The 14,695-nt window shown below is 43.1% G+C and overlaps 1 protein-coding gene across 1 annotated transcript in view; it reads right to left on the bottom strand.

The window, feature by feature from the left end:
* The window catches only part of MMP24 (matrix metallopeptidase 24), a 47,922-nt gene that overhangs the window by 32,250 nt on the left and 977 nt on the right, over positions 1 to 14,695 (bottom strand). The window contains exons 2-4 of the mRNA XM_076352181.1: positions 13,356 to 13,504; positions 6,906 to 7,022; positions 4,556 to 4,860 (exon numbers count right to left, since the gene is read on the bottom strand). Coding sequence (XP_076208296.1) covers positions 4,556 to 4,860; positions 6,906 to 7,022; positions 13,356 to 13,504 — 571 coding nt within the window. The remainder of the gene's footprint in view (positions 1 to 4,555; positions 4,861 to 6,905; positions 7,023 to 13,355; positions 13,505 to 14,695) is intronic.

The raw sequence follows: 14,695 nt of genomic DNA, 5'->3' as shown, positions 1-14,695 counted from the left end.
GAGCCAAGTTAGGTAAGATACTGAGGCAGCCAAGGGAGAGAACCCAGCACAGCCAAGCGTCTTTACCCACTTTCAGGCACAGGCTTTGCTGCCTACAGTGAGCAAGGTATGTCAGTGGCTGTGAATCTTGAGATGGGCAGTTTGAAGTTTGCTTGGCTGTTTCTACAGCACATTTCAAGTAAAAAAAGCCCAAGACTTGGAGAAAGTAGGGCAAAGTCACCTTTGGTGTCTCTTCTGGTAATGCAAGCAGTTGGGATACTGAGACTGCCTGCATTGACATGTAACTCAGTGACCAAACGCTGCATTCTAAGCAGCCAAGAGGGGCCACTTGGCCTGCGAACAGCTACACAAAATGTACCGCTAAAAGACAATGATTCTAAAAACAGCTTCAATTGCCTCCAAGTGCCCATACAAAGTCTAATAAGCTGGAGCCCTTGCTGCTACAAGTCTGGGATAAGCTAAAGGCCACGAGCTGCTTTCATTTCTATTGAGGAACACCTTCCAGGAAAAACATGAGATGAGATAAGTCCCTGCAACTGTGACGATGCCAGTTGCTCCTCATTGTGTGGTTGTGTAGATGATATATCTCAATGTAAAACCACACACCTCTTCTGTTTCAGTTGCATCCTGTTTTGCCATATCATTTCTCTGATTTGCCTTGATCCTTCCGAATTCCAGTATTCTGCTTCATGCTTCTAGCTGCTCCCATTGACATTCTCATCTGAAAACTTAACAAATGAATTCTGTATCCCGTGATCCCAGTTAGTAAGGACTGGTCCAGGAGTTCAACTTCCTACCTGGCTTTGCACATCCTCATCACAATATTATCTAAATTAATCTTCCACAGCTTGCTTATGGGAGTGTCAGAGAAGGCAGTACAATTAAAATGATAAATCAGCAATCATGAATTGAAAGTACAGTATTACTCTGCTGAAGGAATTGTATGCACGAATGGAACTGTAACTAATATCCAGGGGGAAGGAAACTTTGCATTCACTTTGAAAGCCTATGCAGAATCATTCTTCACAGCAGAAGATAACAGAAGTGTTGGTGCACGTGCCCCTGTCACCACGGTCTCAGAAAAACAACCAACAGCATCATTGCTATTATGATTATACTAATAACTTCAAGGGACATGGTAATGGTCATGCTGTCCATAAGGGGCAAAATCAGTATAATAATGAGCATGCAAAATGATAATGAGTATATAAATCCCAACTATCCACTAGCTGGTGTGATAAAATTGCTAATGAACCCTAGTGGATTACCACAAGTTATCTTTACAAGATAGAAGCTTTCATCAACAGGATATATCATGTTCTCCATGTACAAATCAGAGATGGCTGTTTTCATAGAAAGATCTGTTCAAATAATTCTTCATTTTTTCCTGACTGGATGAGACTTCATGTGAGATGTTTTGCTTTTATCCATATAATTTGCACTGCTAGTGAAGACTCCAAAACAGTTCTTCTGTGGGGCGACAGCTGCATCCAAAAACAGACTTACTGAAACTCTTCAGGTGCCGCAACACAGTAAGACAAATGTAGACCAACAAAAGCAAAGCTTCAGATCATACTGGTTTGTAACAAAACTATATGGACTAAATAGATCAGCCAAATATTCTGAGGACCTACGGTGCCAGTTTCAGCATCCTGCTCTGTTGACCAGAGATTTACCTTTACAATTGTTCCAAGGCTAAGAGAGCTTTAAAGCAGATTGTTCAAATTTTCCCTTCAGCTAATACACATTCTTGTCAGGAATGGAATGTTTTACATGGTGATATTTTGCGAGTTGATGTAAAGATACTATTGTTACTTCATGGCTATTTTAAGATTTCTATAATCATTGAATGGATGCTGAATGGCCAAAACAGTTCCTTTTTTGCATCTGAACAAATGAGAGCTTTGCTACTGATCTACTGGTAGGGTATATTTATTCTTTCACTGAGAGACTTCTTTAGTTCCAGACCGAGCAACCCCATTGCCCCAAAATACATGTCATAAGGACAAGCAAGACCATGTTTGAAGAAATACTTCCTGTTAAAAAGACAATATGGTCCTCGCTAACACCTTATTTCCAATGAAAAAAGGCAGTGAACTGACCACAGTGCAGGAAACCTCTGATGAAGAAGAAACTCTTTAAGACCTGCTAACAGCATTTCAAGTAAAACACATCAGAGGTGAGAACCTGGAGCTAGTGAGAGCTCCAATGACAAGAAATAGTGAAACAGAAGGAAAAAACCTCCTAAAAAGGCCTCGATCATCCAGTGAGGAGACAGGACATTTTCACATTTGCATACCAAGCATAAGAACACAGGCAAAACCCAAATTCCTCACATTTAACACTCACATCTATAATGCTCTGACTACAGGCTTACCCCCGTCATCCTCAACACATGAAATTCCCTTTCTATCATCAGCGCTTCCCCCAGGTGGAGGGGACAAATACGACCCCACCGTTCTCAACACCCTTGCTGGTGACTTTTTAAAAAGTTTTCAAATAACCGTGCCGCCCAGTCTATGCGGCACGGTTATTTGAAAACAAATATACAAGTGACTTTATTCTCGGAGTGCACACCAGCCCCTCAAATACCAATTACATGCACTTTGAGGATACTACTTACGGCAGTCACTCAGCACACCAGAGAAATACATCATGTTTTTGAAAGAGCCACATAGACACTGCATAAGAAATAGCTTTTATGAAAAAAGAGACCCTCTACTCATTGTATACATTTCTCTCAAACACCATCCTAAAAACTATACCAAAAAACCCTCAAAAAAGTAATAATCTATGTTAGAACATCCTACACAGCGGAAAATTTTCCCCAGAGCCATCCCTGCCAGTCTTTAAGCTGCCTCCCAACCTTGTTAAGCTTATCATCAGAAGGGAGCTTTTTGTGCAGAAAAAGAGAAAAGAAAAAAAACAAATACAACTTGTCAAAACCTTCCCTTCCACCTTCCTGTAAGAACCTTCTATCCCAGACACCAGCACTCCCAGGTCTCATACACGGGCTTACCTGGGAAGTCATATCCAGCATACAAGCCACCCTCATACCCCATAGTTGAGATCAAGTAACTACTAAGACCAGACTGAACTCACACAGACCACTGATAAAGCACAAACACACCTAACTGCTGCAAAAGCAGCTCTCACAAGGTAATCACTCAGTCTCTGATTGTCAGTCCTGATCCTAAAGGGAAACCTATAAGATGCCCTCCAGCCACAAACCTAGGAACAGACATTCATAACATTTCAAGATAGCAAGACTGTGCTTCTCTGCCACACCATAACCTCCCACACCCTCCACACTATCCCCCCTGACACCTCCCACAGGCTATAACCTCTCTCTTTCTCTGCCTACATCTAATCTAGTCATTTAAACATGCCAGGAAACATTACTTCTCTTTCCCTGAGAAGACAAGTATCATATAATTTCTGCTTTCCTACAGATTAGCATTCCCACGTTGAACTTGCCAGCTCCATTTTCTTTCAAAGATGATCTGATAGATACCGACTCAAAACTCTGAGGGATTTTCTCAATTTGCATTCCATTCTGAAAGAAAGCTGTCACTTTTAGGTCAGGCCTGAAGGTGGCTTGCATGCCTGAAAGCTTTTCTCCTTTTCAGACTACACTGTTTGGTCTAATGAAAGACATTACCTCTGCATATGTCCTCTGACATCATGGCCACAACAATGCTACTATGTTTTTATACAGTTTAAAAATCAAGCCATATCTACATTCCAAGTAAACTTCTAATCCTTATAAAATGTTTCAAAATGTGATTTTGAATCCCTAAAGGTTTAAAGAGACGTTGTCCTTCCCAAATCACTAAGACTGTGGAAATTGCAGTTATATCTTATGAGGCCACTGTAAAATTCGGGTTTTCCAACTTAAACAAGTCATCACTATCCTCAATCAAAGGTTTGAAAATAGATCAGAAAGCGCTCATTGCCATTAGAGAGTAAGATAAAGCTAGAAAGACGCAGAAACTCTTCATTGCTTAATATCATAAAAACAGTTGTCCTAATCATCAGTCTTCCTTAACAAATCAGCCAGCCCCAATCTCTGATGGGAGGAATTATGACCATACTCAGACTGTGGGAAAACAAATATGGATCAAAACGACTTGACATTTAAATGTCTTCACTCTCTCAACTTTCTATTCACCATTACAACTAACTCTAATTGCCCTTGTTAAGTATTCCATGAGATACAGAGTTTACATCTCAACACACTCTTGTTCACCTTTTCCCTCCCAGAGCCATGGTTTCTGTAGCAACTACGGTACAAATCTTGAGAGATGTAAAAAGCCAGCAGACACACGCTTCTGTTCACTCCTCAACATTCACACATGTGCACAGAGGCATGCAGAGTCACAAACTTACTAATAAAATTATTTACCCATTTAAGACAGAATACATGTTTTAGAAAACATTTGAACCATTGTATGGGAGGCGAAAGCTCCACTAACCAAATACTTTCTAGTTGAAAGCCTGTCAATATGTCTACGTTCAGCTTATCCTTGTTTTGAAAAATGACCTGCGCTCTTACCATCATGATTCGAATTTCCCAGGGTCCATGGCTCATCTGAATCAAAGTGAGTATCTCCTCCTATTCCTGGTCCAGGAAAGTAAGCGTGAGCTAGGAATCCACCTTCTCCATCAAACGGAGAACTGTCTCCATGGAAACCAGAAGCAAAAAATATCATAATATCTGCCTCCTTTCTGTCATTTTTAATTTCATGGTAAGGGACTTCTTCAAAGGTAAGTGGTGTCACTCTCTGCCAAACATCAAATGCCTGACGAATGGCTTTCCTTGTATCAATCTCTCCAACCTTGGGGGTATAGTTGTGTACACTGTGTGAATGAGAAAGAAGGGTTGTTTAAATTTGCAGAATACATTTGAGACTTCTTCTTATAATTCCAATACATAGCCACATCTACACAGTTTCCATTTCCAAAGGGTCTTTATTTTTTGCAGACACTACTTTGTGCATGCAAAGTTTTGCTGTTACAAATAAAGGTACCAACAAAACTACAGCCCTGATCTGAAGTCTACATTTATTAATGAGAATCTTCCCAATACTTTGGTTATTCTTGCATCGCTTCCTAAAAACCTGACAACCTTTCAAATCCTGGTGTAGACAGCTAAGTAACTTAGTTTAAAAATGTAAATTACTTCAGATTTTGTCTGAAATTATCATGCTAAAATGAATCCAGTATATGAAAAAAACTGACTACTAAAATTCTTTTTGAGAAACAAACCTTTCAGTAAACTATACACCTTACTTATATGAGCAGCTTCATTCTCAGGACTACTCAAAATACTTAAGAGCTCATAGGAGTGATGGACCTGCCAGTTTCGTGCAACCCAGTCCATAATACAGAGTTTAGGGGGGGGGCAAAAAAAAAGTTTAACTGCACATAAATTTCCCATAATTGTAAACTTTAGCTTTAAAAGTGCTGTTCATGGGGTGTTTTTTGTGTGTGCGTATAATAGACTTGAGACCTATTAAACTTGGCTTGGGGAATATGAAACATCTGTGTCATGGAAACAACTTTCAGTCTTTAATGAAACTGGCTCAATTTAATACAATGATTGACAGATGAAAGACACTAATACATTCAGTGGTAAAACAAGATATCTATCACTTGAATGGCACACTACAAATACTGAAATTGGAAAGTTAAACAGCTACTAGTTTGACAATGGCAGAAGTGAAGCCATCTGCCAACCTGCTTCCTGTGGCTATGCATACACTTAAGATGTGTTTTATTTACACGATTATATACTAGTTTTCCCTAAGGTCCAGAAAAGGTTAGAAGCAGGATCTGACTCTCAGATCTTCACATACAGAAGGTGTCCCTTTCGAATCTGAGTTAAAGGAATGATTATTGGTGAAAGCTTTGAATTAGTCCACAGAACCAGTCCCTCCTCCCAGCCTCTGCAGTTCCTCACTGTTACTTGAGGAATCCTCCTCCTCCTTCCTCAGAGCTCTCAGCAGAAGCAACAGAGTGCCCCAGCCCCTGATTCTCTTTCCCTTCACACCATCATATCTCTTCCTACACATTCTGGCACCTTCCCCATGCTGGTCACTCATATTTCTACCTCTTCACCACAGACTTTCTTTCTGTCTTAGCCTTGCTCACCCATATCTTCTCCTTAATGTCTGCATTCCTAATTTTTACTCCTCTGCAACCTCCTTTCCCCCTCCAAAAAAATTAAAAGGCTACACTTCCAACTAGAGGGGGATAATTTTATTTTGAAGTGACATTCTTGTTGTCAGAAACTTCCATGGGCATTATTCAGCAATTGCCTTTCAAAAGCTAAGGACCTAAAGGACTCAAACAAAACACATCTCTGGGAAACAATCATCACTATGTAACACTCGTTTGACACCTGTAGCCCACTTCAGCATATTGCCTCAGCAGGCCTAAGTCTGGACAAAAGCAAGAGTTCTACTACATGAGCAAAAGTAAAACCTCTGCAAAAATAAATATTCAGTAAAATGTTGCAAATTGGTAGAGGGAGAAAGCATCATGCCTTTAGACAATGATGCTCCTTCTGCTTTAATGGTTTGTTAAAGAAGACACATGATCTAAGGGCTAGAGCCTTAGATTTCTAAGGGAACAGAAAGGGGCTTATAGGATTTTCCTGCCAAAATTACACAACTGATGGCTGGGATTTAGGCATCTTTACTGATCAGTTATTTTCTAATTGAGAATAGACTCTTCAGTTACTCCAGTGCTCTGAAAGTATTCCCCATGTTCTCAGAATTAAAGCCTCAACTAGGCATTACAGGGAAAACCCAGTTTTTAAAAGTACTTACAATATTTGCATACCAAACAAGTACAGAACATTTTTTTCCCCAAACAAAAAGGGGCAGGGAGGGGGGCTATACCTGTAGGTTATATGCTTCTGCCTCCACTTTTGTCCAGTTAGTGCATACCGCTTTTTCCTCCGGCTATGGCGTAGGTGGGGATGATCTGGAACTCCACATCGAGGCTTCTTCATCCACCTGGAAGGGAAGGAAAGAAAAAGAAAGCTAACAAAGAGTTTGGAAAAGAGATTCAAAAGAACTCAGGGGGTGACTGGAAGACCTCTGAGGGATGGCCAATGCAGACATCAAGAAGGGCTCAGTCTTCCCTCTCTCAGGTTTACCCTCTTTGCTGTACACCCCACCTCTGCTGGCAATCCACACACCTCAGCACACCAAAAAGAATTCATTTTTCCTTTTGGAAACACAGATACCAGATCAGGTAGCCCTTATGCTTGACAAGAGCTTAATGATGACAATGCCAGAAAAGAGACCCAGATCAAAATTGCACATGTGTGTGCACTGGGATCAAACTCTCCTATCACCTACTCTATCCACTCTCCATTTCTTAAAGTGCTCCTGTGCCAGTAAAAAAAAACCTCCATAACTCACTAGATAAGACTGAACAAGTACAAACACGACCATCCCAGATAACAACTAAGGCTTTCACCTGTAATGACCAGAACAGATCACTCCAGTTTGTGGGTCACAGTCACCAAATTCTGTTAGATCCTCCCCATAACCTTTGACTCTTTCAATGTCACTCATGATGTAGGAAACTCTTTCCCCTATGGCCAGGTGAGCTGGAAGAGCAAAGGATGCTGTCCCTTGCACAGGGATCCATGCACTATTATCAGAGAACTCAGGTCTCCTCCCCTACCTCCTTTACTTCCAGCCTTAACAGATCTTTTGCTTATTTCTTGCACCAGCTTGAGGGTGGTCAAACACTGGCACAGATTGCCCAGAGAAGTGGTAGAGTCTCCATCCTTGGAGGTATTCAAAACCCAACTGGACACGGTCCCAGGCAACCTGCTCTAGCTGTCCCTGTTTGAGCAGGCAGTTGGAGTAGATGATCTCAAGTGGTCCCTTCCAACCTGAATGATTCTCTGACAAGGAGAAATATACTGTACCACAGAATACTATCCCGCTTGCTGGTGTGGGCACACTCCAGAGAAGTCAGAAGTGGCTTATGGAGGAAGGAATCTGCCCATCACTGCATGCGACAGCAGGGGAAAAAGGAGACAGGGACAGAAACAGAGGACCTACAGGTACTGTGCTCCAAAGGTCCCAGCACAGCAACTTTCTGGCCCAGCCACATTCTTCAGGATTTTGCAGTACAGCCCAGGACAGGTGACCAGAGCCCAGGAATAATGCAAGCAGTCTCTGGCCACAGCCTCCCAAGCACACTGGCACTACCCTCAGCCTCCTGCTTGGGCTGCTGCTGGGGACATGACCACTGGCATTCTTCAGGCATTTTATGCATTTGATCCACTTACTCTGATGGCAAAGGCAAGTGTCCACTGTGACACAATGCCTTAAGAACACATTGCAGGACATGGGATGCAGAAACATGCCACTGCCTGATGACACACAAGAAGAGCATCATAGCTAATCCTGGCAGATTTCTCACACAGGACACCAAATTCTCTCCCCCCTCCTCTTCCCCCACATCCCTGGCCACCTGGGGGACAACTTTTGGCCTCCAAATGCAGACATTCCTCCATCAACTGCAGCCAGCCAATGGCAAGTAGTCCATATATGCCCACATGCTTGAGCCTAAACAATGTACATCTTATCTATCAAAAATATTAGCCCTACACCTTCAGGAAAGGAATGTCTTCCCATCACCAGTAGATGGTTTACAAGACTTCTTTCCGGGACACCTTTTAAATAAAAAACAAAGAGACAGACACTTTGCCTCGTACAGCCTCACAAGAACATTCTTTCACAGCACACATACCTGCTCCCAGTTCAGGCAGCCAAGCAGCTGACCTTTCCTTAGTCCACTTCCTATATGTAAAAACTATGGGTGCTTACAAATTTCACTGCAGTCATCTGTCATCTTCTTCCCACCAAGACCAGAGCAAATGAGTTGTTATATATATTGTACTATACCTGACAAGAACCCAAGCTGTGTATATAAAGCTAGCACAGATCTTCCCCACTTACATTACCTTACATTTATCAGTACAGTATGTCTTTCAGAAATCTAAGCAACCTGTGGAAATCAGATCTGTCTTGCCCACACAACTGCTGCCACCTTCAAAGAACAGCAGTACATCTAAGGTTTGATTTTAGAAAAGCCATATTAATTCAACCTCAATACACTGTGGTTTTCCAAGTATCCTTTATTTGTGTTCTTTTGCACTGCTTCTACCACTTTGCTAACATCTCTCTAGCACACCTCAACATCTGTTTCATGTACGAACACCAGCTGCCCCTTCCCAACACCTGCCCTATGCTGAGCAGGCTGCAGGACATCAGCCCCCCCCCCAGATTAGTCCCATCCTATCAAAGCCAATCAGAACTGCACAGAGACCCAACCAAAAGTTAATTCCCTCAAAGACAGTCAAATTCGCTGCCCCTGTGCCAGCTCCATCACAACGTATGGACACAGGCCAGGGCACAGGGGGCTGTTCCAGAGGTAAGCTGCAATACCGGGACCCTGGGCTTTAAGGGCTTCTTGAGCCAAAGCTTCCAAAGTATCAGCATTTGCAAAACTGCCAATAGACTTATGCTACACATGGCTGTCTAACTCCTCCTTCAACCCCATTACACTTAGGCCAGTCTGAACCCCCGTATTCTACCGCAGTTTGTTCCAGAACTCAGCTACACACTTTCTGAAACAGACCTAGTAAAAAAGCCCAACTACCTGGTTAGAGCTAGGCAGTACCCAAGTTGTCAACAGCCTGTGCTAACGTCAAGCTGAGAATGTTTATCTGGATCAGCTCCCTGATTCAACTTACTTCCCAGACATACGGGCCCTAGTCTAATCACATAGGCCAGGGTGCAAGTCCAGCCATCTCTTCTTTTCTCTATTCTATGGCAAAATAATCATGAAGCTGTAGCTTGCTGCCATTGATCTTCTTTAGCTGAGCTTTTTGACAGCCATTCTCTACTGAGCAGTTTGGATAACCCTTTCTGTGTTCCAGGGGATTTATAAAGACACATCACATCAGAAACAACAACAAAAGATAATTACTTGAAGCAGGATTCAGATACTTATGGTTGCTTCTCCCCTCCCCCCCCCCTTTTTTTTAAATGGGGGCACCAATAACACTGGATCATCAAAATTTATACTTGGCACTGTTTACACATAGACTATTGCATTCCTCCAGCTGCTTGGCATGCAGAAAACAGGTAATTTCAAAAGCAGTGACATCCAGCTCTTGTCCAGATACAGCTGCTTTCCCCGGTTCAGGCTCCAAGCCCTCCACAAAACTCTCTTAAATAGAAGAAGCTGTCATTCTCAACCGCCTTGTATTGAGCTGGTGGGAGTGATATCTTTAAACAGCTGTGTCGTGCATCCCAAGGTGAGGGACCTACACAACAGGCTCAAGACAAAACACAAGACACACAAGACACTTCCAACAAAAATGAGACTATTTCTTGGTTCCCTCCAGGGCCACGTGATTGATTACGACAAACACAACAGTCATCACTTTGGTAGGCACTAACGTGCCTTCTCCCCCAGCACGCTCCCAGGACCACACCTGTGCCTAGCTGCTGTGCAAAATTACAATTCAACCCACTAGCTGCAGGCAGACACAAAGTTTGCTGAGGCACTGTCAATTGCAGGGTACAAGGAGGCTGTTTTACATATTCTCCCCTGCTCTCATTACAGGAAACTATATATCCTCAACCTGCTACCTCAAGACAGCCCCTCTGCTGAACAGACCCCCACCCCACCTTCCTTTCAAGTACCAGTAAGCAACACAAATGGTGGTGTTCCTTCCCATTTTCCCCTCCCACTGGCAGTGCCTGCATGGTAGCTTTCACACACTTGCGTATCACTCTTGGAGGAAAGAACAAGCTCGGGATTTGGGGGCGTATGGGGAAGGAGACGAAAAACTTTAGGCTTCCATAATAAGTGTAAAGAGAATATGCAGAATTTGTTGCCTAACAAAGAAGTCATAGAAAATAATAACTTCGCACTCTGTCTAAAGTCACTTTAAAAGGACAGAGCTTATGACACTGACAGAAGTGACAGAAAAATTCATAATTGCAATCTCAAAACTCGTAACACAGACTGAAATAACAGCTTAGCAAATGACCGAGTAATTCAGAGCTCTCAGAGCCAGCCTGCCTTGCCAGCTCTTCTCCTTTTGCTCAGCTTCCACAACCAGGTCTGAGGAAGTGACAACCCAACAAGGCCCAGCCAGACAAGCCCCTCCAACTCAAAATACAGGCTCACTGCTAACAGCAAGTAGGACCTCTTTTTCCTTTCATGTAACTTCTAGGTAGGTACTCCTGCTCCATCCTGCCATACAACATATGGATTGACTGATTCAGGACAGATGGAGGTAGAGCAACCGAGGCATGCAGGCTTTGCATGCCTGCAAAGCACACCCTGTGGGTTTTTGGTTGCAGCTGAGGTTTCAAGCCTTTGGAGGCTCGAGTTTCAGAAGAGGGAACCATCTAGGTTTTTCACCCATCAGCCTTTGGGTGTTCATGCACCAATCAACCCCTGCCCACACATAAACTCAGTAAAACATGGGCAACACCTTCCTTTCCTCCAGAAAAACACTTTTACTTACTAAAGCAGGGAATCCCACATGCAGTTTGCTCCCTTCCCCTGTCACCCACAGGGCAGCAGAAGCAGCTCCCTAACTTGCCAAACTAGCACCCCAATATCATAGCCCCTTCTTTCCCCACCCCCTTCCAACTCATAAGCATCCCAACTGCAAGCTTCTACACACCAACTGCACATACACAACCCTGCTCTCTGGCTCTTCTTCAGCATTCACTTACAAACTGTTATAAATGGCAAGGAGATCTCGGATGGAAAATCCCCACCTTTAAAAAGCATTTCATTTTCAACTCATTTGAACAGCAAACAAACAGGATTTTCTCTATCTTTCAATGGAGAACAGGGGCTTTTCCTGTGACCTAAAGGAGGAATATTACATTCACTGGAGAAGCACTCCCAGTCCAGGATGATCCCCTCCTGCCCAATTCACTGATTTCTTCCGTTTCTCCCTCTACTGGTAGTCTGGTCTGTTTCTCCCTCTTCTTGTAGCCTGGAAGGCATACAACCAAACCCCTTTGTTCTTCACACTGTTTGGTTACTTTGTGCCGCCTTCTTTCATGCTACTGTGTCCCTTTTGCCAGCAGAGTGCAGTAACAGGAGAGATGAAGAACTAGGCAGAGCATACTCTAAAAAGGTCTGCTAATGCAGCAAGAAAAGGTCAAGGGAAAACTCTCAGGTAGGGCCCTAAGCAAGTTTATTATTTGTGCTTTCTTTTTTGGCTCACCATGAGACACTTCTTTCCCCCAGAAAGCATTAGTAAGACCTTACCTGCATTTTGCTTTAGTCAACAGATACTCTAGTCCAGACCAACAGCAGACAGATTCAGCCAATACACAACATGCAGGCCATCAGACAACAGGAAGCCAGTCAGGTAGCAGCAACAAACACCACTTCCACACCAGAACACCACTTCCACACCAGAACACCACTTCCACACCAGAACACCACTTCCACACCAGAACACCACTTCCACACCAGAACACCACTTCCACACCAGAACACCACTTCCACACCAGAACACCACTTCCACACCAGAACACCACTTCCACACCAGAACACCACTTCCACACCAGAACACCACTTCCACACCAGAACACCACTTCCACACCACACTTTGCAGTACACACTGAAAAGCAGACTAAAGGCAACAGCCTTCAAAGAACAAAGTCCCTCCAGCCTAGGTGATTTAGACCAATGCTTCTGTGCTATCAAGACACCTATCACAAACAACAAATAACACATGGTCAACATACAGCAGAGAACATCTAATGGCCAACAAATGGCAACTATCAACAGCTAAGTAGTCTTGACTATCATCATCAGACTACAACACCTCACTTCAACTTGCAACTATACATCTCCACAAATAGCATCTATGGAGATCCACAACTCCAATTAATTAAGAAATACATTAGAAGCCATTTCTGGAGCCAGATTTTCACCTAAATCCAGACAGAGATGGAAACAAATGAAACCCTTTATGTTCTCCGCTTTCAGAAGCTCACAGGAGTCATGCTTTGCCTATGCACCAGCAATGGGGATCTATGTACAAAGAACAACATTTAACAAGAGCTTCTCTTTACACTCGCAAACAGTACTGTTGGGAAAAAGGTGGAGTTGTCCACATGTTTTCGTTAGGGACATCTTTTCATAATCAAGACTTCTCTAGCTGAGTCAGTCAAATCTATCCCTTTTGAGGACTTCTTGTAGCTGGAATAATTACCCAGGTAATATGACAATGCGTTAAGAAAGGGAAAGACAAAATTAGCCTACGTTAATCTTACTCAATAGTTGTCTCGTCCAAAACTCCTGTTACTGGGATCCCATAAAACTGTTGCATAGTGGCAACTGCGGACTGCACAGCTTTTCCCGACTGCAAGGCAGACATTTGGCTGTCAGATGGAAGTAAGTAGCCGTAAGTTTTTAACCAACCCTGAAAAAGAAAGAAACAGATGGTAACGTGCCACGGTAAGTTTTCAACTTAACAGATCAGAACATTTCCTCAAAAGAAAAAGTGACAAACTAGCCCAAAAAATTCAATCACCTCTCTTTTTTTGGTTAGGTTTGGTAACATCACCTGATCCCCGGGAAGAGCTGAAGACCCAGCTTAGTATCACCTGTCCTGACAGGACAATGCAGACCTGCCACATAAAAATGGCTGTCATCCCTACTGAGTAACAGGGGCAGACTTAGGTCTTTGGAGCACCAGAAATGCCCAAGAAGCTCTGTCCTCGTTCCAGAGACCTCCTGTACACCCCATCACCTTGCCATCACAAGATTGCATGCTCCCAATAACCCACTGCCCACCACCTACTGCTGCCTCTGGACCATCACTCCAAGCAAACAGCTTAACAGGCCCAGGCAATCCCCACAAACACAGGTTCAGCTTTACACTTGCACCGAGCAGAGGAGTATTTCTTTCAAAAAACAAACAAAAAACCCCACACTCAGAAAGTTTGCAGGGACTCTGGTTAGATGGACTTTTCCTCTACTAATAGAAGATATCTAGCAAATTGTCAGAACAGGAAAATAGCCAACTCTCCTCAAGGAGCTTTGTCCCTTTTCCCCACCTTCCTCCCAAAATACAGCCTTAGATAAAACCACACGTCAAACTTTTCAAAATGCTAAGGACAGCATTTTCAGAAATACCCATTAATTCAGGATTATTTTTTTTGCTCCCCTCTCTCCCCCCCACTTAGATACCATGAGAAAAAGGAATATTAAGTCATCATTAAGTGCAAATGCCAATAAAACCTGAATGAAGGCTTGCTTTCATAAACTTTTCACAATAACTTTTCATGCATGCACCCCAGTGCTTCTTTCTTCTGGCCAATACCCCGGCCCTCTGATTCAATACTTAGACTAGGATTACTATGAGATTGACATATATCCCGTAAGCTTTTTCCAGCCACAAGGACAATCCATCTGACCCACAGGACACAGTCCTCAACACACAAACGCTGATGAATCATCTGCATGCACTGCTCTCACATCGGCAGCCTGATCACTCAGAGCAAGGGGGAAAGGAGAGGCACGTCTTCCCTTAACATAACACAGCAGCGGGAAAGGGGCTCAAGTCAGGAGGAGCACAAGAGGGAGAATAATCCCTTTTTCTTTGTGGCAA

Source organism: Aptenodytes patagonicus, chromosome 14 (genome assembly GCF_965638725.1).
Source record: "Aptenodytes patagonicus chromosome 14, bAptPat1.pri.cur, whole genome shotgun sequence".
Classification (NCBI taxonomy): Eukaryota; Metazoa; Chordata; class Aves; order Sphenisciformes; family Spheniscidae; genus Aptenodytes; species Aptenodytes patagonicus.
This window is presented reverse-complemented; position numbering and strand designations above follow the sequence as displayed.